Raw genomic sequence first — 26,400 nt, 5'->3', positions numbered from 1 at the left:
ACAAGAGGAAGTGAGTGGAAGGAAAAGTGAGGAGTTACTTTCGTAGCTTTCCAATGTGAGTACAGATTAGCCGGTAGTAGCTAGCTTTGTTTGCCCAGATAAAATTTGAACTGTGCTTTTTTAATTTGTCCATCCCTTAAGACTAAAACGTCAAGTTCTTTGATAATGATAAATCTTTAGCTATTACTTTTTATTTCATCTCTGCATAGAAGACTTGTTGACAAATCTACTTTATATTACATTTACATTTCAGAGATTAGATATAAATACATCTGCTGAGACAGTTTATGAAATCTGATCAGAGCCTTAATGAAATGGAATGACGGGATACAATAGAATTTCGGTTGTTTGATCAGAACAAAGGAATCGAAATACCCATTCTCAGGCCCATTTCATTTCATCTGGTTAATTTCACTACATTGGAAACAGGTGGGATGAGTTCATTACATTCAAACACAGTAGCATCATATCTAACTTCATCTCTGTATTAAGCAATTGCAAATCACTCTAATTTATTAAAATTTAAAAGATTATAAATTTTTGAGTAAACTTCAAAGTTGTGACCAAAGTTTACACCGATTTTTAAAAAGTTGGCCAGAGTTTCAAATTCTCAAAAAGATGGCCAAACTTTGATTCCGATTTTTAAAAGTGTGGCTCCCGTTAAATGTATTAATGGGAGCCACATTTTTTAAAAGCTGACCAAAATTTGGCCACTTTTCTGAGAATTTGGAATGAACAAAAGGGTAAAAATGAGTTCCAAATTCTCAGAAAAGTGACCAAACTTTGGTCTGCTTTTCAAAAATGTGGCTCCTGTTAGGCAGCCGTTAGTGACATTTAACGGGAGCCACACTTTTAAAAAGCGAAGCCAAAGTTTGGCCATCTTTTTAAGAATTTGAAACTCTAGGCAACGTTTTGAAAATCGATGTAAACTTTCGCGATAACTCTGAAATTTACTCTAAATTTTTTATATTACTTTCGTTGCATTCTAACTGAATTTTGATTAAAAAAAAAAATTAATGAATGAAATTCTTATTAATCTTTCCTATCTTATTCCGTTCCTTCTTCATTCCATTTGGTCTTTATTCCATTCATGTCAATTAAACACAATTTTGGAGATGAACAATTTCAAGGGTACTGTCATTAAGTGTGACATGCAGTACTGATTGGAGTGGCGTTGTGCCTTGACTTTGATTTCTTGACAGGTTAAGAGATAGAGTTTTACATCTTTAAGCAAAACTGAGGTTAAGATAGAATAGATGTTCGGTACAGCGGGTTTAGAGGAGAGAATGTCTATTGATCTCACCAAAGAAAGAGTCAGAAATAAATTAAATAGAAGATTACAAGGAAGATTACTCACTGGAGGCCCTTGCTTTCAAAGGATATGGTTAGTTACAATTGAGGATATGTAATCAAAATATGAAATGCCTAATAATATAACGAAGACAATTATTTCACACAGATTATTAAGCCAAGAGTACTACTGCATGGTTAGAAAACAATATATCTAGTAACCTTTTGCTGAACAATATTAATGGTTTTAATATGTTACCCAGACTCTCCATTTTTGTGCTTATACCCGTGTCCACCGGACATGACATGGGTGTGGGTATGGGATCTGTGTCGGATCCTTCTTATTACAACCGGACACCTCACCTTGTAACATCCTAGGTCAAAATGAAAACTTAGATCTTGTTTCAACTTGTTTATAGAGATCAAGATCCGTGAATGACTTGTTTCTATGTTTTTCTATTGATTTTATGCTTCAATATTCAACATATGTGATTTATGTGCAGTAGACACTATTATTATGAATGTACAATAAATCAGTCTATATGAAGTTTTACTTGCGTGGAGCTTAAGTGCCGAGTCCCCGTACCCGAGTCTAATTTCAGATCCATGTCCACGAATCCTAATTATCCTAAAACTACGAATCTGACTCTTGGATCTGTACCCGTGTCCGGGTAACTTAGCGTTTTATTGTATTGGCCACCCTAATGAATAATGCAAGACAAACAAATAACAGACTCTCAGATCAACACACCTAGCTACCACTGGCTTACCAACAACATTCTAGTAATATTTTATTATAAATTCAAGCGGATATATATTTCAAGAAGGTGCTTAAAGATGTTGAATTAAGAAAAAGAAAAACATTAGTTAGTTTGTAAAGAAGACTGAAAGAATGGGTGATGTTGAGAAGAAGAGCAAGATACTCATATTCGGAGGAACTGGATATTATGGTACGTACCAGGTGAAAGCCTGTGTTGCAGCTGGTCATCCAACTTATGTTTATGTTCGCCCTCTCAAACCTTCCTGCAATCCCTCCAAGTTGGACATTCGCAGAGAATTTAAATCCCTAAGAGTTACCATTTTCGAGGTAAACACACACTCACACGGTCAAGATATATTATATGATCTTATTACGTCCATGTCGCAGTAGCATGAGGTTTTAGGAAGATATCTTAATACAAACAGAAATCTCTTTATGGCCGTGCATGATATATCTTTTCATACGTTAATGTATATGTACAGGGAGAACTGGATGAACATGAGGTTATTGTAATGCTAGGAATGCCTCCAATCATGATGAAGCAACTCAAAATTATAACAGCCATGAAAGAGGCCGGTAATGTTAAGGTAACTTCATGCTAACTAAATACTGCTTTCCTGATTAAGTGTGAAGTTACGAAAATCTGCTTGAAATTATTTACACATTTCCTCTTTTTTAGAGATCTAGTCCTTCAGAATTCGAAAATGAGTATGATAGAACTAGTCCACTACCACGGTACGTATCAAGCATGTTAGGACGAGAAGAAGATAATCAGAAGGGCGACTGAAAAATCAGGAATACCGTATACGTTTCTGGTTGCGAACACATACTGTGCATATTTTGTAAATTATCTGCTTCGTCCATGGGACATCTACAGCACTGGTAAAGCGCAGTGTAAGACCATTACTTGCTCAAAATCTCCATCTTAATTACAACGACTATTTCAATTCAATCATATATATGGGGTGGCTAAGATATATTAGTGTGTTTGTTACGAATGTAGTCGGCACAAAACCTTTTTTGGATTCTTGATTACGAATGTTTGTTTCTATTTCAATTCTTGATTTTTCAACTTCAGTTCATTGGAATAATGGCTTATAAGATCAGACAAACATCGTCTCACAGAAGCAATTATAATGTTAACTTCTTCCTCGCCATATAGTTTATTCAAGCAGCATGTCACAAACTTTAATTTATATCTAGGATCAAGAACAACCCCCACATAAAGCAACTGATTTTGTTTTTCAATATTGCCCCAGTACTTATCAAATTTGACCATCATTTTAGTAGCCATATCTTTTAACATCAGTTTGTCACTTGCACGCCATTTTATTAATTTGCCACACACAACACACATTTCATGGAAATAAGAATTTGAAGTAACAAACAAGGAGGCACTAAACTTAAGAGTAGCTTCATAAAACAATCTTAAAAATCGAGAAAAGTGCAAACAATTTTCCCAATCTTGAGAAGTTGGTGGCCCAATTAGAGATCTGCCATTCTTATCTTGATCAAGAAAGTACTGCATATAAAAGCCATCTTCTTTTTCTAATAATTTAAAGCCATCACTAAACTTTAACGCACGCTCTAACATCATAAATGTTGAGTTCCACCTAGTCGCTACATCCAAGCAAACAAGGGCATTTTCCTCTTTAGAAATGTTTTTTACACAACTTTGAAATCTGGCCAGCCTAGAAGGGGAACTCCTAACATATCTAACTGAATTTCTAACAGCCACAATAGAATCATTTAATTCTTTCAATCCATCACCCACAATTAAGTTAAGAATATGAGCTGAACACCTCATATGCAAGTAATTTCCATAACAAACAGCAATTTTTTATATTTGCAATCTCTTTTTAATGTGAACAATGGCTCCTGTATTAGAAGATGCATTGTCAACGGTGATTGCAAAAATTTTGTCAATGCACCAATCTTTTAAACAAGCCTCTATTGCTTTCCCTATCGTCTCGCCTTTGTGGTTAGCAATTTAACAAAAATTCAGAATCCTTTTTTGCATTTTCCACTCTTATCTATAAAGTGGGAAGTCAAGACCATATAAGAAACATTCTGGATAGAAGTCCATGTATCGGTGGTGAGGGAAACTCTTTGTGAATTTTTTATAAAATAATCTCTCAACTTTTTTTCTCATCAATATATAGCTTCATAATATCCCTCGCAATAGTAATGCGTGAAGGTGGAATAAACCTACGACAAGCAACATTGCTGAACAACCTAAACTCCTCTTCAACAAATCTAAAAGGTAATTCATCGATAACAATCATTTTTGCACGCGCAACTCTACAATCTGACTGACTAAAACCCACAGCCACCAAAGTGTTACCACCAGCACTTTCAGACCTAAAACTACTCTGTTTTTGGAAACAAAGAAGCTTCTGTTTTTATCCTCTAATCTGTACGGATATTTTGGACATTGGTGCAACAGATGATACCTAAGAGTACTAGTTCCTTGTTTTCGAGTACCACCAGCATAATTTTTATCACAATAGTTACAAATAGCTCCAGGATTAGAAGGATGAGATTTATTTTTAGTGAAATGATCCCAGACATTAGATTCACTCCTATTTGTTTTCTGAGAAGGTACCTTTTTTGTTAGTGTTGAAGGATCTTGTGAAGGAGCTTGTGTTGAAGGAGCTTGTATTGAAGGTGTTGTGAAACTGTGAGGCTGTGAGATGAGAATCGAACCGAAGTTAGGGTTAATATTAGGTTAAAGTAAGTAGGATGGACTATGGACTATTGGACTGGGCTAATCTTAAGTATGGGCCAAATAAATCGTCAGGTCTTTATAATCTATACATATAAAAATAATATATGTATATAAATATTATATATAATATATATTATATATATACATATTAAATGCGGTGCGGTGCGGTTTGAACCGCGATACCTAAATATAAAACCACAAACCACACCGCACGTTTATGAAAAACTCAACCCGCGACCGCACCACAAAAATTTAAAACCGCATTTTGTGGTGCGGTGTGGGCGGTCCAGTGAACACCCTAGTTGGAGTATTGATTTTCTTGGCATGCCTTAAATTTTAATTTAGGACATCAATTTAAGGCATTTTTGGAAGCATGGTTCATCAACATTAGTAAAAGAGAAAAATGTAAAATTATAAGGTGTCAAGTAGCTTAATAAAAGATATCATTTCTAACTTCTTTTTATTTATATGTTATTATTGTTTGAAAGACAGGTGAGAGAGAAGTGAATAAAATTGGAGTGAAATTATATTATAGTTAATAATAATAAGTTAAGAGCACTTATATATTCTTAAAAAAAAATATATAAGTAGAAACAAGGAAATGAAGAAATAAAGTAGAAACAAATTGAAGATTGCTATAAATAATTAAGAAGGAAAATTCTCAGGAAGAAAATGGATAAGAAAGAAGTATAGTATCAACTTCTAAATTGGTAAAATTAATTTCAAAGTTGCTATTAATATACTGGATGCAACTTTCAAATATTTATAATGTAATTAACATGCAATGCTATATAAGTGGACCGAAATATATATAAAATTTCTCAAGAAAACAGTACACCTGATGAAATACATATAAAATTTTTGTCATTTGAAACATAATCTTGTAAACTTAAATTTTTTTGACAAATTCTGATGAAAAATAATTAATAATCACTTTCACTATCCAAGATGAGTTATTAACAGTCATTTTAAGTATTCACTAATAAAAATATAGAAATTATTAGGAAACTTAAAAACATTACTCCCTCCATCCCATTTTAAGTGTCCACTTTGCAAATTTCACACATATTAAGAAATAATTAATATCATGTTTTGATCATTATCTTCCACAACTAATCACCTTAGTTTTCATAACATATTGATTATGCACCTCATTAATTACTATGTATTTGGACCTTTTTTCATTTCAAATTACACTATACATTCATAATCTCTCTAAATACATTTATGAGAGGCTTGTTGGTTGTATTTAATTCTATATTGAAAATAGTATAAAGTTTACATAGATTAAAGAGTATGACACATATTTTGGGATATTTTTTTTGGCAAAATGGACACTTAAAATGGGATGGAGGGAGTATTATTCAATTAATTAAAAAAGAGGTCCATATGATTGGTCCAGAAATACACGCGGGAGACCAAGTCTCCAAATTATTAGTGCAACCATGAGAAACCAAGTTGCATCTTAAACACTGTGACAAAAAAAAAAAAAAGTTGCATCTTAAACACAATTATTTCCTCAAATAAAGCACAAGAATTTCACATTTTCTTGAACAACTCAACCACCCCATATAGATCTGCACCACAAGCATATTTAGAGCCTGCAAATCCAGCTTCTTTTCCCAGCATTTGGAACTCTCGAACAGTCCTCTCTTTTCCTCCTGAGGTATATAGCATCATGCGTATATCCACTTGAGATGTATTCTTCGCAATCACATTATCTTCTGGCATCTCTGTCAGTATCATCTCCATTATAACCACCTTGCCGTGATCTGGGATAGCTTCGTAACATTTCTTTAATATCTTCACGCTTTCTTCGTCGGTCCAGTCATGCAGTACCCTCTGTATAATTGAATATCTTTGAGTTCATGTGTTAGATTCAAGAGTTGAAAAAGTTGAGATCATTGCATAGCACTTACTTGAAGCAGCACAACTTCTCCTTTGGGAACAGCTTCAAACATGTCTCCTCCCACATGATCAATACCTTATAATATATGTTGAAAGAAGAAGTGTTAAAAATCATGTTTGTTGTTAACACATGCATGAACATGAGTTAGAAGTAAATAGCTGAGTCTATACACTTTTTCCTTGAATACCTCTAACTGGTATCTTGAAAATAGTGAGATACTCCTAATTAATGTCTTGAAAATATGAATTCAACTAAGTTTTATATAAGTCAAAGCTTGGGAATAGAAATTATGGGAACAAATTTGAAAAACTATCATTAAATTTGTTTTAAAAGTATTAATGAACCCGTAGACAAAATTTATTTTGAAAATGGACGTGTAAAAAGGGATGGAGGGAGTAATTAGTTCACATATTCTATAAAACAAAAAGATTAATTTAGGATTCTTACTGAAAAACTAGTATATATATTATAAAAGCATAGAATTAAGGAAAAGGAAAATGCTAGGGACCCCAAATATTCATCCCAAAAAATTTTCCCAAATGACATGGTAAAATCTCATTGGTTGCATTTATTCCCATAATAATGAGGCCCCCCTGCAGATTCATCAATCACCCAATCAAATTCCGCCACTTGTTAGCCACGTCATTTGGTAACAAATTTTGGGGAAAAAATTTGGGGTCTCTAGCATTGCCCTAAGGAAAATTCATAACATATTAGTTTAAATTAATGTTACTTAACTTGAAATAAGTTGTGTCAGAATTCTATATTAATTTGTCAAACAATTACCACGGTCAGACTTAATTACAAGAACTCCAACTAACCTTACACATTAAATTTACCCATTAGACTTCTAAAATAATTAAATTTACTTATTTGACTTTTAAATTTAGACCCGGTTCTAATTGATTTAAGCGATCCTAGTTCACTGTACCACATTATAGACAAACGACTAATTTTTTTTGTATGTTAATTTTTAACATCACATGATATAGTATAGATTATATTATAGAAATATATGTTTTAGATGATATTGTCCTTAATTCTCTCATGCTTGGGCGAGGTTGAGAGTTCGAATCTTATTAAAAAGAAAATGGGTGCCCTTGTTTATAAATATATATTTATAAAAAGAAGAGTATATACCTGGCAATGGAGATGCATGCTTAACCACATGAGGTAGATCAAAATTAATCCCCTTGAGACGAGGGTTCATAGAAACAATACAATTCAAAGTTGCACCATGTGCACCCCCAACATCAACCACCTCTTTTACTCCATCAAATCCATTGTACACTTGAAGAAGTATGCTCATGGAGGTAGAAATAGACTTATCCATTGCCTGGCTCAGAAGTCCTCCGAGTTGTTTATCTTTTTCTAAATAGTCAAAAAAAGAGATCCCCTCGTGAGCCTTATCGAATGGATTCCCTCCTTCAAGAACTGCATCTTTCACTTTTTCCCTGCACGCATATTCAGAATTATTAGTCAGTTGTTATTTCAAATATATACATGTATATGTAAAAAACCTTAAGGAAATTAGTTAAACAAACCAACAACTCTGCATCTCCTTGTGATGAATCAACTGGAGGTAAGGGGCAAGACAAGGTCCAGCTTTAGTAGAAACAAAGTATCGAGAAATAGACGTTAAGCCATATGATCTAGTCAGCAAAGACTTGTCAGTATTTTTTACATGAATGCATTTGATGATGGAGTGGCTTGCCAAAAGGCGGAGCATGCGATCAAGCATTTCTGAGGTTTTAGGGTGTTTTGTAGGAAGTTTTAGTGCAATTTCATCAGGATGGAGATAGCCATTAACACCTGCTGTTTGCATCATAATGTCAAAGACATTAAGTTCAATCAGGCTAATCAGCACCCCGTCGACAACAGAGGAATTCGTTATTTGCATGGCTCTTAAGAAGCTTTCTTGATCATGTGATGCCATGGTTTGATTTGCTTGTCTTTGATCAATATCTGGTACTTAAGAAGTTACATTGTGACTATTACCCCTTATATAGTTGAATCTCTAGCTAATGGGGATAATCTAACTATACGGTAGGTGGTGGTGTCTAATTTGGAAAAATTTACATTGGAAAGGTTTATGGAAGTCAGTTTTACATTCTTGAAATGTGTCCTGTTGTCTCTAATAACATGGTTATAAGAGATTTCCTTTCTAATTTTAGATAGTGTTATCTAATTTGAAATGTGTCATGTTGTCTCCAATAGTGTAGGATTATAAACCAAAATTTAAGATTTCTAGTTTTTTGATTTTAGATGGTGGTATCTAATTTGTAAAAATTTACATTAGGTAACCATCTGTTTGGCATAGGCTTATTTCTTGCTTAGTATTAAAGTCCAAACATTAAATTTTTATTCACAAGCAAAAAATTTGAAATAATCTATCAAATTATATTTTATGAAAACTGAACCCTGTCTTCTAATAAAAATAATTGAAAGAGACGGAGATACTAAACGGCGGTTTGGTTCATACTTAGAAAACCGAATGAAGTCCAGAAGGAAAATGAGAAGAAAGGAAAGGAATGGAATAATACTAAATGATTTTACACGCTTGGTTTTGATCGACAAAGGGAATGGATATTGTTGTGATTAATTTCATGTTTAATTGTTTTTGATATTATATAATTTCAAAAGAGTCAAATATATTTATATATATTTATAAAAAAATAATTTATTTATATTCTAATAAATTAATATATTTTATTATTTAACAATTCTAATAATTTTTTAAAATAAATTGACATGTGAATTATATCACAATTATATTTCACTTTAAAAACTAGATTAAAAATTATTTTTGATTTAAAAATAATTATTATAATAATTTTTTATTTTAAGGGGAATTATCTTGTATATTGTTTTTTCAATCTTATTTTCAAAAATACTACCTTATCCAATCTTATTTTCAAATCTCTAAAATATTTTCAAAAATACTACCTTTTTGAAAATATTTTCCAAAAATACGGTGGTTGCATATGCAACCATATATGCAACTACAAATCCTGATTTCAAGTTGCAGTTTTCAAATGTCATTTTCGACCTCATCTTTAGAGTCGATATATATATATATATATATATATATATATATATATATATATATATATATATATATATATATATATATATATATATAGGGGAGGGTTCTGGTACAAACTTACAAACTTACAAACTTTTTTTGTTCAACACATATATAACTTGAGTTCAACATTTTTTTAACATATTTTGTTGAACATCTATTAAAATAGTGGTGGAGAAGTACATAAACCAATTTTTAAATGTAGGAACTAAGGTAAACATGTTATATAACTAATATTTATGTTTCTAGACCCTACCCAAACCCCAGAGTTATAGTTTAAACATCTTTTTAGATATATTCAACACAATGATAATTAGTGTTCAACACTCGATGTTGAACCCCAGTTATAAATATGTTGAAAACACGATTTATTTATGCGTTATTTTTAAAAATTGTGATGTTTTTTGAAGAATTTTCAACATGGATACTTTATATAACTAAGGATTAACACGATGGAAGAATAAAAAAAAGTTTGTAAGTTTGTAACTTAAAAAAGTTTTTATTTGATCCTATCCCTATATATATATATATATATATATATATATATATATATATATATATATATATATATATATGGATTCCAAATATGAGGTCGAAAATGACATTTGAAAACTAGAACTCGAAATCAGGAATTCAGTTGCATATATAGTTGCATATGGTTGTATTCAGTTGCATATGGTTGCATTCAGTTGATTCTATTGCAATCTAATGGCCCCGCCAGGGGCACACCATACATCCGTTGCAACTTACAGTTTTCAGTTGCATTTAGTTGCATATGAGGTTGCATTCAGTTGATTCTATTGCAATCTAATGGCCCCGCCAGGGGCACCCATACTTCAGTTGGAACTTACAGTTTTCAGTTGCATTTAGTTGCATATGAGGTTGCATTTAGTTGCATATGAGGTTGCATTCAGTTGATTCTATTGCAATCTAATGGCCCCGCCAGGGGCACCCATACTTCAGTTGGAACTTATAGTTTTCAGTTGCATTTAGTTGCATATGAGGTTGCATATGAGGTTGCGTGCAACCTCATATGCAACGGAAAACTGTAAGTTGCAACTGATGTATGGGTGCTCCTGGCGGGGCCATTAGATTACAATAGAATCAACTGAATACAACCCATATGCAACCATATATGCAACTGAATTCCTAATTTCCTAATCAACTGAATACAACCCATATGCAACCATATATATATATATATATATATATATATATATATATATATATCGATTCCAAATATGAGGTCGAAAATGACATTTGAAATCTGAAACTTGAAATCAGGATTTGTAGTTGCATATATGGTTGCATATGCAACCACAGTATTTTTGAAAATATTTTAGAGAAGGTAGTATTTTTGAAAATAAGATTGGATAAGGTAGTATTTTTGGAAATAAAATTGAAAACATGATTATTAATAAAAAAAACTCCTATTTTAATTATTTAAAAGATGAATTATAATTCTAAAAAGTGAGAAAAGAGAGACCAAACACCTACCGCACGCGAGGAGTTGGTTATGAGGACTAACTATTGATAAATCCATTAAAGAAATGATGATTTTTACGAGACACACCTAAAAAGGGAACGAATGAGAATAATTTTCCTTCCGCCCTTAAATTTTACCGTTAGACCACTCTCGACCCTACAAAGGGTAATTTACCAACTACATCTTCCACTCAGCAAATTACCCGCTGCGCGCTGCATGTATGTTTTCTTAACAAAATAAAGTCAATAATTTATTAGCTGTAAGTTGTAACATATAGAATGTTTGTTTGCATGTGTTGCTCCCTATAATTCTTTTTTCACATGTTGCTGGAGATTATAGATGGAAACAAAATCTACCAAGTACATGGAATCTTACCAACTACATGCAATCTATCAACTACTGAGCAGAAAAGGAATTAGCTTCTCCAACGAAATTTATAAATTATTATTTAAAAAATAATATAAATATAAATATATAAGTTTTTTTTTTGACAAATTCTAACAAGTTAATGTATTGAATATCAAGAAAATTTTATAAAAATTTAAGTGCAATTAGACATTTAATATTTCGTTGTATATTTTTAAAATTGTCATAAAAGAGGACCTAACACTGAAATGTCTGGGTTAGAAATGACAAGTCGCAAATTTTTTTTGGCTGCACTTTTAATCCAATACAAAGTTTGTTTAAGAGGTATCAATATATTTTAATTTTTAATTACTCTCCACAAACATTTATAAAAAAACCTAATCATTGCTGTGAACTAGAGATGAATAGGACCCGACCTTTTCATAAAAATATAACTCATAATGTGGACAAAGCCTGTTCATAAAAGTGTAACTCATACTTTGGATAAACTCAGGGTAAGATGTAACCTCCATATCGGGATTTAATATGTCCTTCCTCAGAAAATTGTGAAGTCGTATTAGACCAACAAAAAAACAAAAATTTAGTTATTGCAACAAGTATTACATATATTATTTTCCTTGTATTTGAAGATCAAGTTCTATGAAGTACACTAAAATTTTAGAGTACGAGCCATAATTTTTAGTTAAATGATAAATAATTTTTTTGATTATCAAAATTTATATAAAATTTATCATTTATATGTAGTATTAAACATAATTATCAATTAGTCATTAATAACTAGCATTAACATTATTTTTCTGCTTAAGAGTTATATTGTAGAACATCGTGTACTATGATTTATAAAAATATTTATTTTTGATTACGATGTTTATGTTGTAATCTGAGGTTATGGGATGTTCACAAATATCTTAGAATAACATACACACCAGCTGGGTTATAAAAGTAAATTTAAAACTTCCACCGTATTTTATATGATGTTATCTAATTCAAAAAAAAACTTACATTATTAGAAAGATTTATATATGAAATTAATTTTATATTCTCCTAATGTGTACCCTTGTCTCCATGACATACCAGTGAGCTTATAAAAGAAAAATTAAAGCTTTCTTGCTGATTGTTAAATTTTTACTAAGAAATAAGGTGCTACAACAAATGCCTTGCTACACAAATATTTGCCATGCTCTGCCCTGTTTGGTAAAACTCAAATGAGCGGGTACAGTTCCACCTGAGATTAAAGTAACCACATGTATGGCATAGGCTTATTTTGTCCCCTTTGATTTATAAGACATAATTAGCTTATTTATAGGGTTTGTGTAAAATTTTTACGAGTCAATTTTTGATTTATAAGTCACTAGCTGAGAAGTGGAAAATCTGGCCTAAAAAATAACTTTACTTTATATAAAATGTATATGATCATTTTAAAAGATAACTTATAGTATTTTGTTATTTTATTAATAATTGTACCTATTAGGTTATAAATATCAAAAAAATTATCCACACATAAAATAAAAATTAATTTTCATTTATAAATAACTTTCTACAATATAACAATTATCACCTTTTTTTAAATTAACTCAAACAATCCCATATAAAAATATATTGCACTCTACACAGAACACCTTAAAAAAGAACAACACAAAACACTATCATAATACTTCATTTTTAATAAAAAATGATTTGTTAAGGTTATAATTACATAGTTAAGTAGTAATTAAACTTGATATATGAATTCTAACATCCAAACTCATCCAAATTATTAATATGAAATATTATAGAATCCAGAATAGAATCAAGAATAGAATGTAGAATAGAATCATATAGATATATCTTTTGCACGATTATTTTACATAGAATCATGTTTTTTTAATTTATATTTATTGTTAAACGTGGTGGATACTGTTTTTATTCATAATAAAACGTTAATCACCTTAAAATTTGAATTTAATTCAAGCTTTTGATGAGATTCTACATTCGATAATAAAGTATTCTGTGTTGTTCTTTTTTTAAAAGTGTTCTGTTTTGAGCAATGACATATATATATATATATATATATATATATGGATATATATAAAAGAACATAAGAAATTTAAAGCATGTCATATTGTAATCAATAGGTAAATGATTTGGTGTATTGTATATATATGGTGTGAACAATGCATACCGTATATTCATTTTCTACCCAAAAATTCTGAAAATAGAGGCCAAATGAGTCGACCCCTTTCGTAAATAAAAAAAAAATAAAAATTCAGATCATCAAAACTACCACTCACCAACCACTCACCAACCTCTCATGCATTTTGTGTTCCCCATAGTATTGTGTGCACTAACACATGTTTATAAATATTCAGGACAAAGGTACGTGAAAGAATCATCAAAATATATGAGTCAAAGTTAGTTTTTAAGACTAATTAAGAGGTGAGAATGGCTGATATTGTAAAGACTATGAGCAAGATACTAGTGTTCGGAGGAACAGGATACTTAGGTCAGTACGTTGTCAAGGCAAGCATTTTAGCTGGCCACCAAACATATGTCTATGTTCGCCCTACAAAATCCGGGGACATCAGAAAGCTCCAACTCCTCGAGAAATTTCAAGCCATGGGAGTTACAATTTTTCAGGTATAATACATTATATTATATTGAGTAATTGTTTGGTATAGTAGTGCACAACAAATATGAACCATTAAATCTTATAATATTATAAACAGTTGAGATTGTATAATAATAAAATATATTTATTTATAATATTTTAATAGAGAATAATATGTAATAAAAGATATTTATGAAATCGAATATAGTATTAAAATATATATATATGAATGTTCTATATCAAACAGAGGTAGGTTTTGTAAATAAAATACGTATAATAAAATAGAGGTAGATTTTGTAAAATTCAAATAAATGTTGTTTTTTGTAAAATTTAAATAGAAACAATTTTAGTAATTAGAAATATGACTTTTATTTTTTGAATGTTCAAAATATCAAGTAAATACGGATTGTTAGATCTTATTATTTCATAGACGGTTATATTCATTTAATAAAAGATGTTATAAATAATATTTAAATATGAAATATAATTTATACTTTGATAATCTAAATCATTTAAAAAAGGTTTTGTACATATAATACAACCCTGATTCTTTGTGTTACAAATAAAATATAAGTGAATTTAGTAAAAATAAACAACAAAAAGGTGTTGTAATTAGAATATTACTCTTATTCTTTTTAATGTTTAAAATAAAATAAAAGAAGATTTTGTAAATATAATATGATTCTTATTATAAAATTGATAATTATTCTTCCATTTTTATTCTTTGTTCTAATTCAAATCATTACTAAATCCTTTTACCTCCTGTGACTCTAATCACGTATATATAAAATATTAATAAGACAGTTCACAAAGTAAATATTATATTATATTATATATTTTGAAATATGCATGTATCATACGAATTAATAAAGTAAATTAAATAATATAATATATTATTAATATTAATATGAACGTATATTTTAAAAATATCGGCACATAAAACTAATTATTAAAATAAACATATACTTTCAAGCACACCTTGTATGCTAGTATAGGTTATAAGCTAGTATACATTATAATTATAAGTCATTGAACCAGACAGGGTTAGCCTAGACCGGAGCTCCGTCTGCTTGGAGAATTAATATTTTTGTGTCACAAATTTTTATGCTATGTTTGGGCGGGAATGTCATGAAATTTGAATTATAATTAAATATTTTAAAACCCGGCCCTCACTTAGTGAATAAGTGCTACATTCTTTATAATTGGAGGTTCCACCCAAATTAAAAATTTCATCATAAAAAATTTGCGTTCACTCTTTTTTTTTTCATGCCTAACCTTCTGCTCCGTATTATTTCCATATGATTTTCACTCATTCCATTTTATTTCATACATTCACTACAGCCAAACACAACATTAAAATGCTAGCTATTTCCCTACTTATAATAAGCATGTATACACAGGGAGAACTGGATGAACATCAGAAGCTTGTGAAGGTACTCCGTCAGGTTGATACAGTAATTGTAACGCTAGGAGTACCTCAATACATGGAACAACTCAAAATAATAGAAGCCATGAAAGAGGCTGGCAACATTAAGGTAAATTAGCTGCTAATTTGCTCATAGGTTTTATCACTTCAAACTAAATATAATATGATTGGTAACGATTTTCGTATGTACATGCATGCATGTAAGAGGTTTGTTCCATCAGAATTTGGAAATGAGGTCGATAGAGGTAGTCCACTTCCACCATTCGAAGCAATTGCGGAAAAGAAAAGAAAAATTCGAAGGGCAGCTGAAAATTCTGGAATACCGTATACTTTTGTTTCTTCAAACTCCATGGGAGCATATTTCGTTAACTTCTTCCTTCATCCTTATGATGAAAAGAACAACAAAGTTACGGTCTATGGGACTGGTGAAGCCAAGTGTAAGTCAGTTATAATCTTCATTTTAATTGCAATTCAAATTTTGTGCATTGTGGATATATATGTTTTTCAGGAATATATTTTTGTTTCTTCAAATTCGAACTGATAAAAAGTTCTAATTTAATGTAGTTGCCTTCAGCTTTGAAAAAGATGTAGCTGAATATACCGTGGAAGTCGCAACCGATCCACGAACAAAAAATGGTTTAGTTATCTGCAGGCTACCGAAAAATGTAATAAGTCAATTAGATTTGATTTCACGCTGGGAGAAAAAAACAAGACGTACCATGGAAAAGATCTACATCTCTGAGGAAGAGGTCATCAAGCTCTCTCAATGTACTCCCTCTGTCCCAGTCAATTGTATACGTTTCTTTTTCACTGGTCGACACGCTTTTTAAGGCTCTTATAAAACATAGTTCCACAACTTATTTTTAAGATTTTCTTTTTTTGTATAAAAATATAAATGTTATACTTTTATACAAAAAAAGAAAATCTTAAAAATAATTTACAGAACTATACTATATTGAAGCATTAAAGTCCGTGCCGCGCCCCGTCCCCCAATGTATACTATTGACTGGGACGGAGGGAGTATGAAATATACTACACCTGCTTGGTCACTTTTCTGGAAGGGTTTTTTAGTGTGTGTTCATGGGCATACACTAACAACTATTTTTTACATATGCGGGAGATTTGATTGGTGGGATCATTATTAATAGTACCGGAACCAATCAAAATCCATCACATAAATAAAAAATTGTTGTTAGTGTGTGCCCATGAGCACACACTAGAAAATCCGTTTCTGGAATTACTATTTATTTAATTTTTTCAGATTTAAAATTGAAAAAGAAAGAAGATAGAGAATTGCTATGAACAAAATAAAATTATTTTTGCAGCGCCCTCAGAGCAGGATGCTGTTGCATACGGCATTCTTCATAGCATCTTTGTAAAAGGCGAACAGACAAATTTTGAACTGAAAGAGAATGACTTGGACGTTGTTAAGCTTTATCCAGAGTACAAGTACACAACAGTTGATGAAGTTCTTGATATCTTCATGGTTGATCCACCTAAACCATTTATAGCTAGCTTTGCTTGACCAAGTAAAATTTGAACTGTGCTTTTTAATTAATAAGATGCAATAATTTGGATCCTGCTTATGTATTTTATTTTCTAAAAAATAGTTCTGATCATGCAGGTTAAAGCTAGCTGGTATGATCACCAAATAAAAGTCAAAGTAGCTGTTTCCATTTTTTTTATTTGAATGCATTATGTAATAAGGAACATGATCCGAAAATAACCGGCAGAGCATGTATAATTGCAGTGACCTGATATTTCAATGTAAAATTTAGTAAGGATTTACTGAGTGACATGTCAGTTTCTGATTAGTTTTCTGAAGTACATGAAACTTAATTAGGTCAGATATCTATATGTGTATCATGATCGGTTCCTGCAGATCTAACTGATCAGTTCCTATTTCATTTCTTTTTCATATTGGTGGAATGATTGTCATTCCAGATATTCATTTAAAATTTTAACTACAAAGCCCATGGAGAAGGCAAGTATTATACTGAGGATTTAAAAAAATTGTAGATACTCATATTCTGAGGAACAGGATATTATATATGGTACGTCGTACCAGGTGAAAGCCTGTGTTGCAGCTGGCCGGTCATCCAACTTATGTTTATGTTTGCCCTCTCAAACCTCCATGTGATCCCTCCAAGTTAGACATCCGTAGAGAATTTAAATCCCTAGGAGGTACCATTTTCGAGGTAAACACACACTCACACCGTCAAGATATAGTATTTACTACGCCAATTTTGGCCATTTACGACCCATTTTTTCCGCCTTTTCCGTCGTAATTAGTACCATTTACGACGGAATGCTTCCATCGTTTTTGCTAGCGTCTGAAGTTGAAAAAAATATCGGTAATTTAAATTGTGGAGCAAATTATCACTTCCGTCGTAAGATCAGCCACGTGGACCCCACTGCTCAATTTTATCAAACCACAATATATGACGAACAAATCCGTCGTATTTACATCGTGGGCCCTACATATTTACGACGAAAAAAACATAGTAAATGTAGCCACGTGGACCCCACTGCTCAATTCATCAACTATAGAATATGACGAAAAAAACTGTCGTATTTTCATTGTGGACCCTAGTGCTTAATCATCACCGACAATATATGACGAAATCTTCTGTCGTTAGTTCAGTCACAGGAATGTAATCTTCGACGAAATATTCCGTCGTATGTTTATCATGTGGACCCGAATGACTATATTATCTAAATAAAATATATTAATCGTAATAAAATTTAGATTAATCTAAATATTCCCATATTATCATATATCGACGAAATTTTGATCTTTTATATTTTATATTAATCTAAGTAAAATATAGAAGATAAAATATTCTACAATTTAAAAGGAGAAGATAGAAAATATATACTTACAAGAACAATTGATGCAAGTGATGATTGTAATTTGTTATATCATATTTTTTTTGGTTAAGAGCATATTTTTTGGTTTTGGTAGTAGGGGGAAATGATGTTGGAGAGTAAGAGGCAGCAGCAGCTCGGGGATATATAGTAAGTTACGACGGAATTATCATGTCTGTCTTATGTTCAGCTTAAAAAATTACTCCCTCCGTCCCTTTTTACATGTCCACTTTGACTTTTGACCAGTCAAATTGACTTTATTTTGATTGAACTTTACATGTATCAGATAATTGAGAAAAATAATAAAAATTATATCAATAGAAAGTACATTTAGTGTATTTTAATACGCAACTTTCAGATTTTAAAAATAATGAGTAGATAATTTGTAATATTTAGTCAAAAATTGGTCAATTTGACTCCTCGAAATGCATAATGGACATGTAAAAGGGGACGGAGGGAGTAGTATCTTGCCATTTGATTTAAATGCGGGAAGGTGGGAGTTATGAGTTGGGAAACTTACGACGGTGTAATTACGACAGAAAAGAAAACTCAATTTATTTTCATTTATTTAGCTAAATATGTTAACTTACGAGAGAAAAATAAAATTTATCATTCTCATTTATTTTTCATTTTTAAAAAGATATAATTATATGAACTTATGACGGCATAATTACGAAGGAAAAGAAAACCATTTTATTTTCATTAATTTTTTGTCTTTAATTAGCTAAATATGTTAATTTACGACGGTATAATTACGACGGAAACGAAAACTATTTTAATTTCATTAATTTTTCGTCTTTAATTAGCTAAATATGTTAACTTACGACGGTTTAATTATGACGGAAAGTTAAACTTATCATTCTCATTCTTTTCCTTTTTTAAAACAGATATAATTATATAATTATATGAACTTACAACGGCGTGATTACGACGGAAACGAAAATCATTTTATTTTCATTTATATTTTGTCTTTAATTAGGTAGATATGTTAACTTGCGAATGTTTAATTACGACGAAAAATTAAAACTTATCATTCTCATTTATTTTCCTTTTTAAGAGCTATAATTATATAATTATGGAAACTTACGACGTCGTAGGTACGACGGAAACGGAAAACCATTTTATTTTCATTTATTTTTTGTCATTACTTAGGTAGATATGTTAACTTAGACGGTTCGTTATGATGGGTTTTTTTTTGCGGGAAAAGATTTATTGATTATATTTTATTAGGTCGCGCCTTAATTCTAGCGAATCATGGAAAGTTGGTACGTCGTAAGTATTGACGAGAACATACGATGAATAGTGGTTTTCCGTCGTAAATCATGCGCTCCGCGTTTTCCGTCGTAAGTCTTGGGCTCCGCCTTTTCCGTCGTAAGATATTGGTCGTAATTGGCCTGAATTGCTGTAGTGATTGGTCTCTTGTTAAGTCCTTCTCATATTAACACGAGGTTTTAGGAGGATATCTTAACTCAAACAGAAATCTATTTAGGACCGTGCATATGATATATCTTTTCATACGTTAATGTATATGTACACGGAGAACTCGATGAACATGAGAAGTTGGTTGAGGCTATTCGTCAGGTTGATATTGTTATTGTAACACTAGGAATGCCTCTAATCATGAAGCAACTCAATATTATTAAAGCCATGAAAGGGGCGGGTAATATTAAGGTAACTTCATGTAATACTGCTTTCCTGATTAAGTGTGAAGTTACGAAAATCTGCTTGAATATTTTTACATATTCCCTATTTCTTAGTTTGTGTTCACTTGGAGTGAATGGAATGGAGGGAGAATGAAATGAATTTTGTATTCTAAAATGGTGTTGATCAAAGAAAATGTATATAATTTTCATTCCTTCAATCATTCCAACCTTACTATTTTAACTATAACTCTAACCCACATGTTTTGGAAGGAATGCTCATTCCATTTCAACATCATGTTTCTTCACAATCTTTCTCACAAAAAAATTAACTACATTCATATTTTATTGATGGGTTATGATCTGACAGAGGATGACCATGACGTTGTTGAGCAATACCCAGAGACGTAAAACTAAGGATGACCATGGGTTAAGATTGATTACAATCGACGGGCACTAACACATAAAATTTTAATCATCATCACTTTGCATGGTTACGTGCAGTTACCAACTATTCACTCTATTCTTCTCACATTTTATGATTTTTTAACTACTCACGTATTTTAGAATGCATATAAAGTATATGTTTAAATTTTAAAATATTTGACACCTATTTTAGAGTGCATGTAAAGTATATGTTTGTAATATTTATAAAAAGAAAATTCTTGCATTGTATAAAATCCAAATATTAAATTTTATTCATTAGAAAAAAATTAGAAATAATTTATGAAATTATATTTTATTAAAATTGGACCCCACCTTCTAATATAAATAATTGAGAGACACAAAGATACTAAATTGGTTACTTGGAAAACAGAATTGTGACGGAATGAAGTCTGGAGAGGAAAATGAGAAAACGGGAAAGAAATGATACTAAATTGTTTTGCACAGCTTGGTTTTGTTCCATAAAGTGAATGGAAATTGGTGTGACTAATTTCATATTTAATTGTTTTTTATATCATATAATTTCAAAAGAATTAAATATGTTTTTTATTCAAAAAAAGAGTTAAATATATATATATTTATAACAAGATTATTTATTTATATTCTAACAAACTAATATAGTTTAATTTTTAGTAATACTAATAAATTTTTAAAATAAATTTACATGTGAATTATATCACAATTAAATTTAATTTAAAAAGGTAGATAAAAAATTATTTTTAATTTTTAAAAATAATTAATATGATAATCTTTATCTTAATTGTTTAAGGGATGAATTATAACTCAAAATAAATAAAAAGTGAGGAAAGAGAAATCAAATACCTACTCCATCTCGCCAATTGATTAAGAGTATTAATACTGGATAAATTTATTATTAAAATAGGAAAAAATAATGATTTTTACAAAACAAACACCTAAAAAAAGGAATGAATCAGTTAATTTTCTTTTCCTTAATAGCCCCTAAATTTACCATTAGACAAACCGGGTAATTTACCAACTACATCTTCCACTCAGCAAATTACCCGCTGCATGCAGTGGCGGAGCCAGAACATACATCGTGAGGGGGCACTCCAAAAATTTCCATCGAAATAAATCATAGAAAGTATAAAATCAACCATCACACTGTGTTCTTTCTTCTTTCTCTAAGTGTAATATAAATTCTCTCTCCTAAAATAATACTGGGTATTTGATATCTGGGTATTTGGAAGGGGGCACAGGGTGTGAACCAAAGTATGTGATTGCTGTCAAATGTGTGGGTCCCACATAATTGTTACTCCCTCCGTTTCTTTTTTCTTTTCCTATTTGTAATGTCGGTACTGTTCATAACATGAGACAAATTACTAATTTACATCTAATCTATAAAACTAAATATAGTCATGAGTGATCTTGTTAGATTCGTATTCACGAGTACTTTAATACGGTGAAGTTTTTATATTTAATACTACTACGAAATGAAAGATATTAACGATCAAAAGTGTGTGTTGGCAAACGTGAAAAGTACAAACAGGAAAAGTACGGAGGGAGTATTGTTTTTTTTAAAACCAAAGGGGGCACGTGCACCCAGAGGTCTCTACCTCGCTCCGCCACTGGCTGCATGTATGTGGTCTGATTTCGTTAACAAAATAAAGTCAATTTATTAGCTGTAAGTTGTAACATATAGAAATATAGAATGTTTGCATGTGTTGCTCTCTATAATTCTTTTTGCACATGCTGCTGGCGATTCATAGATCGAAACCAAATCTACCAACTACATGCAATGTTACCAACTACTCAGAAAAGGAACTAGCATCTCCAACGAGATTTATAGATTATTATTTAAGAAATAATATTATATTTAATAATATTATATTTTTTATATATGTCGTCCGTGTTAATTGTAGAAGATCGATTTTTTTTAGTTAGAAAATCTGAAAAGATATATGTTTTAATTAAGAAGATAATTATTATGTTGCTCGATGCTATTTTAGAATATTGAGATTTTTTAGTTAGAAAATATAAAAAGATTGTATATTTTAGTTAAAAGAAATAATTAGTTATATATAGATAACCCCCAAATTTGGGCGCAAGTACCAACCTACTAACCGACCAAACTTTCAATATTTTGGCTTTAATAATACGAATTTTCTATGGTGTGCCCAAGGGCACACAATAGTCACTAACTCTCATGAAAATTCTAGCTTTTGATTGGTTGATGGATAATAAATGTAAATGGCCCCCTGCATTCACATCAATTCCACCAATCAAAACAAGCCATTTTCAATAGTCACTAACTCTCATGAAAATTCTAGCTTTTGATTGGTTGATGGATAATAAATGTAAATGGCCCCCTGCATTCACATCAATTCCACCAATCAAAACAAGCCATTTTCATGAAAGTTGGTACTTATTGTGTGCCCTTGGGCACACATTACAAAGACCGTTAATAATATAGTATAGTATAGATATGATCATTTTAAAAAATAATTTATAATATTTTATTAATAATTATTACACCTATTAGGTTATAAATATCAAAGAAATTATCCAAACACATAAAACAAAAGTTATTTTTCACTTATAAGTAACTTTCTACTTATAAGACAATAAGAATTTTTTTAAGTTAACCCATACATGCCCATTAGATATATATTGAACTTAGTATAAAATTTCATTCAGGAATATTATTAATTAATTGGGTATTTAAACATGTCAGACTGTGAACAATGTGTAAATGATTTGTTGTACTGTATACGTGAACAATGCATACTGTGTATTCATTTTCTACCCAAAAATTCTAAAAGTGGAGGCCAAATGAGTCATCCCCTTTTGTGTCAAAAATATTTTATCAGATCAGCAAACCTACCACTCATGCATTTTGTGTTCCCCGTGATATTGTGTGTACTAAGACATGTTTATAAATATTCAGGACAAAGGTACGTGAAAGAATCATCAAAATATATGAGTAAAAGTTGGTTTGTGATACTAGTGTACGTTGTAAAGGCAAGTCTATGTTCGCCCTACAAAATCCGGGACCAGTTAAAGCTCCAACTCCTACGAAAAGGCTGTTGAGTATTGCCATAGGTACATTCTTTGGGAAATGCAATATTACTGACAAATTATCTTTGCAGCGTTAAGTATTCTCGGAGAATGTAACTATGGCAATACTTCACAGCCTTTTCATAAAAGGCGAGGAGATGGCTTAGGATCTGAAAAAGGATGACTTAGACGTTGTTGAGCTATACCCAGAATACAGGTACACACCACTTGAGGAATTTTTGATATATTCCTGCTGGTTGATCCAGCAAAGCCTTTCCCGGCTGCTTTTTGAGTATTATTCTGGAATTTGCTTTCTAGCAAACCTAATAATGTAGTATGTCATCATGTACTTGACTCGGAGAATAAATAATATATTTGAATTGAATAGGGTTACAAAATTGAGACTCAGATTGATTGAGGTTTTTTTTTTTTTTGCCGAACAGTTTGATTCAGGTTAGTAAAATAGAAAAATGTAAAATTATAAGATGTCAAGTAGCTTTATATAAGATATATCATTTCTAAGGGGGCTACAAAATCAATATAATATATGATTTGTAATAAATTAATGAGTGCTTAACACTTTGCTCCCTTATATTTAGGCGTTTTTTCGATTTGGTCTCAAACAATTTCTTTTGACAGTATGCACCATAAAATTTTAAAAGCGCTTCGTTTTGCATCATTTTGACCATTCTCCGTTTCATTTACCGTTAAAATCAACAGATGTGGGGTTTTCACTTAGCACCCCCACAATTTTCATGAGGTATTTCAAATTTTCCAGGACGATCATTCTCATGTTCATGGCATCAACGTTGATGACTTTCTGCAGGTCCAAGAGAATAATCATTAATCAGGTGGTGCCACAACCTTTGGATTCTCCTTTTGAGGAGGAACCTCCTAACCTTCTGGCTTTCGACTCGGTCTCAGCACATCAGCCTAGCTCCATATAACTGGAAAGGGTAAAGAAAAACTCTTCTAAAACTACAATTTTAACTCGAATGGAGCTTTGAGTGTACGTATAAGCAGTGGAGATCTTAAACAGTGGAGTTCTCTCATCCGTTTCCCCACTTTTCTCAAAGGAGAAATTGTTCTTGAGGCTGAAATATGGGTTGGAGTTAGAGTGAAAGATGTTTTGGAGCAAGCTGTCCTGGGGTGCAAGGCCTGTGAACTCTATCAATAACAATCAAAGAATCTTGAAAGCTCTCAGGGTCTGAAGCACAGAAGCAGGAGGAAGCACTAGCCCTATACAAATCTCTGAGCCCAAGGCAGACGTCATGCATGAGGAAGCTAGTGATCTTGAAGAAATGAATGCGCTTATGCAAGTTGCAGAAGTGCTAGTGGAATATGGGAGCTTTTTGAAGATTCAAGTGCATTAATAATGTATTCTTAGTTCTTAGCCAGGGTTTAGTCGAGGGTCTAAATTACTAGTAGTCTAGTCTTTTGCTAATGAATGTAATTATGTAAGCTATGCAGTGGGATAGTCGTATTTCAGTATTGCCAGGATTCTCTACTTTTTTTTTGCCAGGATTCTGTACTTTGATTATGTTCCTTTTAATGTTATCTTCAATTTTCCGTCCGACTACTTTTAAAGCCCGCTCTTAATCTCGCCTCGGGGTCCAAACCCCCCTCTCCGGCGTTGTTTTGTAGTCACCCATCCAGCAGCTACACCGCAAGACGACGGAGCACGGCGGAGAAAGGGCCAGAACAGGATCTGGAGTTCTCACCGAGCCCGTCCCCCAATGTAAACAATTAAGGGGGACGGAGGGAGTATATGCTTAAGAGTTTCTCCCAATTTCGGATATAAATTATGGTTATGGTTCTTGTATTAATTAATTATGGCTTTTCCTATTGCTGACTGAAACTTTGTAATTGACTATGTTGGTTGTGTTTAATTGTGAGAATACGGGGACAAATGGAAGGGGAGTTTCTGAAAGAACGGAAGCGGGAACGCTGCTGCAGCGACACCGAAGGCGGTTCACCACGGAAGTAAGGGGAGAGGGGTGCGCGGGGTGACGGGTAGATGGTGCGACAGAGAGGAGAAGGGAATTGTAAATTCATAAATAGATTAAATAATAATAAAAATGATAATAATAAAGGATATAATAAATAAATAAGTATTACTAGTAGAGTACGAGAGTAAAATAAAAAGAGGAAAGTACAATTTATTAGATTCATTTAAAATATAAGTACAGATGCAAGGTTAATAATGAAATAAGTTGATAATTGATTAAATATGAATAAGAATTTAGATGTTTTTGTGATAAAGTATACAAAAAGAGGGATAAATGAAAATTTAGAGATTTCTAAGAAAGTTGAATTTTTATTTTCTTAGGAAGAATGGAAAAGCGTGTAGGTGAGGTTACTTAGTTTAAGGCTTACGCGTAACGTTAAGCCGTAATTAACTCTCACATACATGCATGATACCCATTACTCGTAAATCCATTATTGAGTTTATAATATCCTTTGTTTTAATACTATCAAGAGTATGAAAAATAATTTGACGATAGTTTACCACTAATGTGGTCTTCTCCTATTCAAGATTTTTCTCTGGTTCAAGCCACCAGAATTGGGTTCTTGCAGATCCGCCATAGCCCTAAACAATTTTGTACCAAGCCTCCGTTACACAAGGAATAAATATTTCTTCCGATCTATGTCTCAAAAAATCATTCCTGATGTGTATTGTTACCCTTTAAGATGTCGATGTTGATCGCTATTCTGATCGATTTGTTAATCGTCACGGGAGACTCCCTCTTTCCAGATTTGTTCATGACTCAGATCGGAAAAACAGGTGTGATCTTT

The 26,400-nt window shown here is 31.7% G+C and overlaps 3 protein-coding genes across 5 annotated transcripts; 2 read left to right on the top strand and 1 right to left on the bottom strand.

The window, feature by feature from the left end:
- The first annotated feature begins 2,182 nt into the window (after positions 1–2,182).
- LOC108212817 (isoeugenol synthase 1-like) lies at positions 2,183–2,837 on the top strand. The gene is made up of 3 exons (XM_064090165.1): positions 2,183–2,377; positions 2,533–2,637; positions 2,730–2,837. The coding sequence occupies exons 1-3, from the start codon at positions 2,183–2,185 to the stop codon at positions 2,835–2,837; spliced, it is 408 nt and encodes a 135-aa protein (XP_063946235.1).
- A 3,274-nt stretch (positions 2,838–6,111) lies between these two features.
- Positions 6,112–8,675, bottom strand: LOC108211704 (trans-anol O-methyltransferase 1). Its single transcript, XM_017383376.2, has 4 exons — positions 8,232–8,675; positions 7,828–8,141; positions 6,698–6,762; positions 6,112–6,620 (listed from the first exon to the last, which is right to left on the bottom strand). Exons 1-4 carry the CDS (start codon positions 8,621–8,623, stop codon positions 6,318–6,320), a joined length of 1,074 nt encoding a protein of 357 aa, XP_017238865.1. The 5' UTR covers positions 8,624–8,675; the 3' UTR covers positions 6,112–6,317.
- Positions 8,676–13,999: 5,324 nt separating this feature from the next.
- Positions 14,000–17,451, top strand: LOC108211705 (isoeugenol synthase 1). Of its 3 annotated transcripts, none has more exons than XM_017383377.2 (6): positions 14,000–14,240; positions 15,612–15,746; positions 15,843–16,074; positions 16,202–16,405; positions 16,963–17,166; positions 17,262–17,451. In XM_017383377.2, the coding sequence occupies exons 1-5, from the start codon at positions 14,046–14,048 to the stop codon at positions 17,160–17,162; spliced, it is 966 nt and encodes a 321-aa protein (XP_017238866.1). In that variant the 5' UTR covers positions 14,000–14,045; the 3' UTR covers positions 17,163–17,166; positions 17,262–17,451. The 3 variants fall into 3 exon arrangements, with proteins under 3 accessions (XP_017238866.1, XP_017238867.1, XP_017238868.1); XM_017383378.2 differs by having other exon boundaries at positions 17,248–17,451; XM_017383379.2 differs by lacking the exon at positions 17,262–17,451 and having other exon boundaries at positions 16,202–16,386; positions 16,963–17,081.
- Positions 17,452–26,400: the final 8,949 nt, after the last annotated feature.

The sequence above is a fragment of the Daucus carota genome, chromosome 3 (genome assembly GCF_001625215.2).
Source record: "Daucus carota subsp. sativus chromosome 3, DH1 v3.0, whole genome shotgun sequence".
Classification (NCBI taxonomy): domain Eukaryota; kingdom Viridiplantae; phylum Streptophyta; class Magnoliopsida; order Apiales; family Apiaceae; genus Daucus; species Daucus carota.
The sequence above is the reverse complement of the archived record's forward strand: the minus strand, read 5'-3'. Positions and strand labels throughout refer to the sequence as shown.

Bases quoted from the DNA above. Each gene is read 5' to 3' on its own strand.
- LOC108211705 (XM_017383377.2), top strand. From the start codon at position 14,046: ATGGCTGATATTGTAAAGACTATGAGCAAGATACTAGTGTTCGGAGGA. The intron at 15,747-15,842 runs GTAAATTAGCTG...CATGCATGTAAG, and splicing joins AAGAGGCTGGCAACATTAAG to AGGTTTGTTCCATCAGAATT. The intron at 16,406-16,962 runs GTACTCCCTCTG...TTATTTTTGCAG, and splicing joins GGTCATCAAGCTCTCTCAAT to CGCCCTCAGAGCAGGATGCT.
- LOC108211704 (XM_017383376.2), bottom strand. From the start codon at position 8,623: ATGGCATCACATGATCAAGAAAGCTTCTTAAGAGCCATGCAAATAACG. The intron at 8,142-8,231 runs GTTTGTTTAACT...ATATGCGTGCAG, and splicing joins AAGGAGATGCAGAGTTGTTG to GGAAAAAGTGAAAGATGCAG. The intron at 6,621-6,697 runs GTAAGTGCTATG...TCAATTATACAG, and splicing joins GAGAAGTTGTGCTGCTTCAA to AGGGTACTGCATGACTGGAC.
- LOC108212817 (XM_064090165.1), top strand. From the start codon at position 2,183: ATGGGTGATGTTGAGAAGAAGAGCAAGATACTCATATTCGGAGGAACT. The intron at 2,378-2,532 runs GTAAACACACAC...GTATATGTACAG, and splicing joins TAAGAGTTACCATTTTCGAG to GGAGAACTGGATGAACATGA. The intron at 2,638-2,729 runs GTAACTTCATGC...CCTCTTTTTTAG, and splicing joins AAGAGGCCGGTAATGTTAAG to AGATCTAGTCCTTCAGAATT.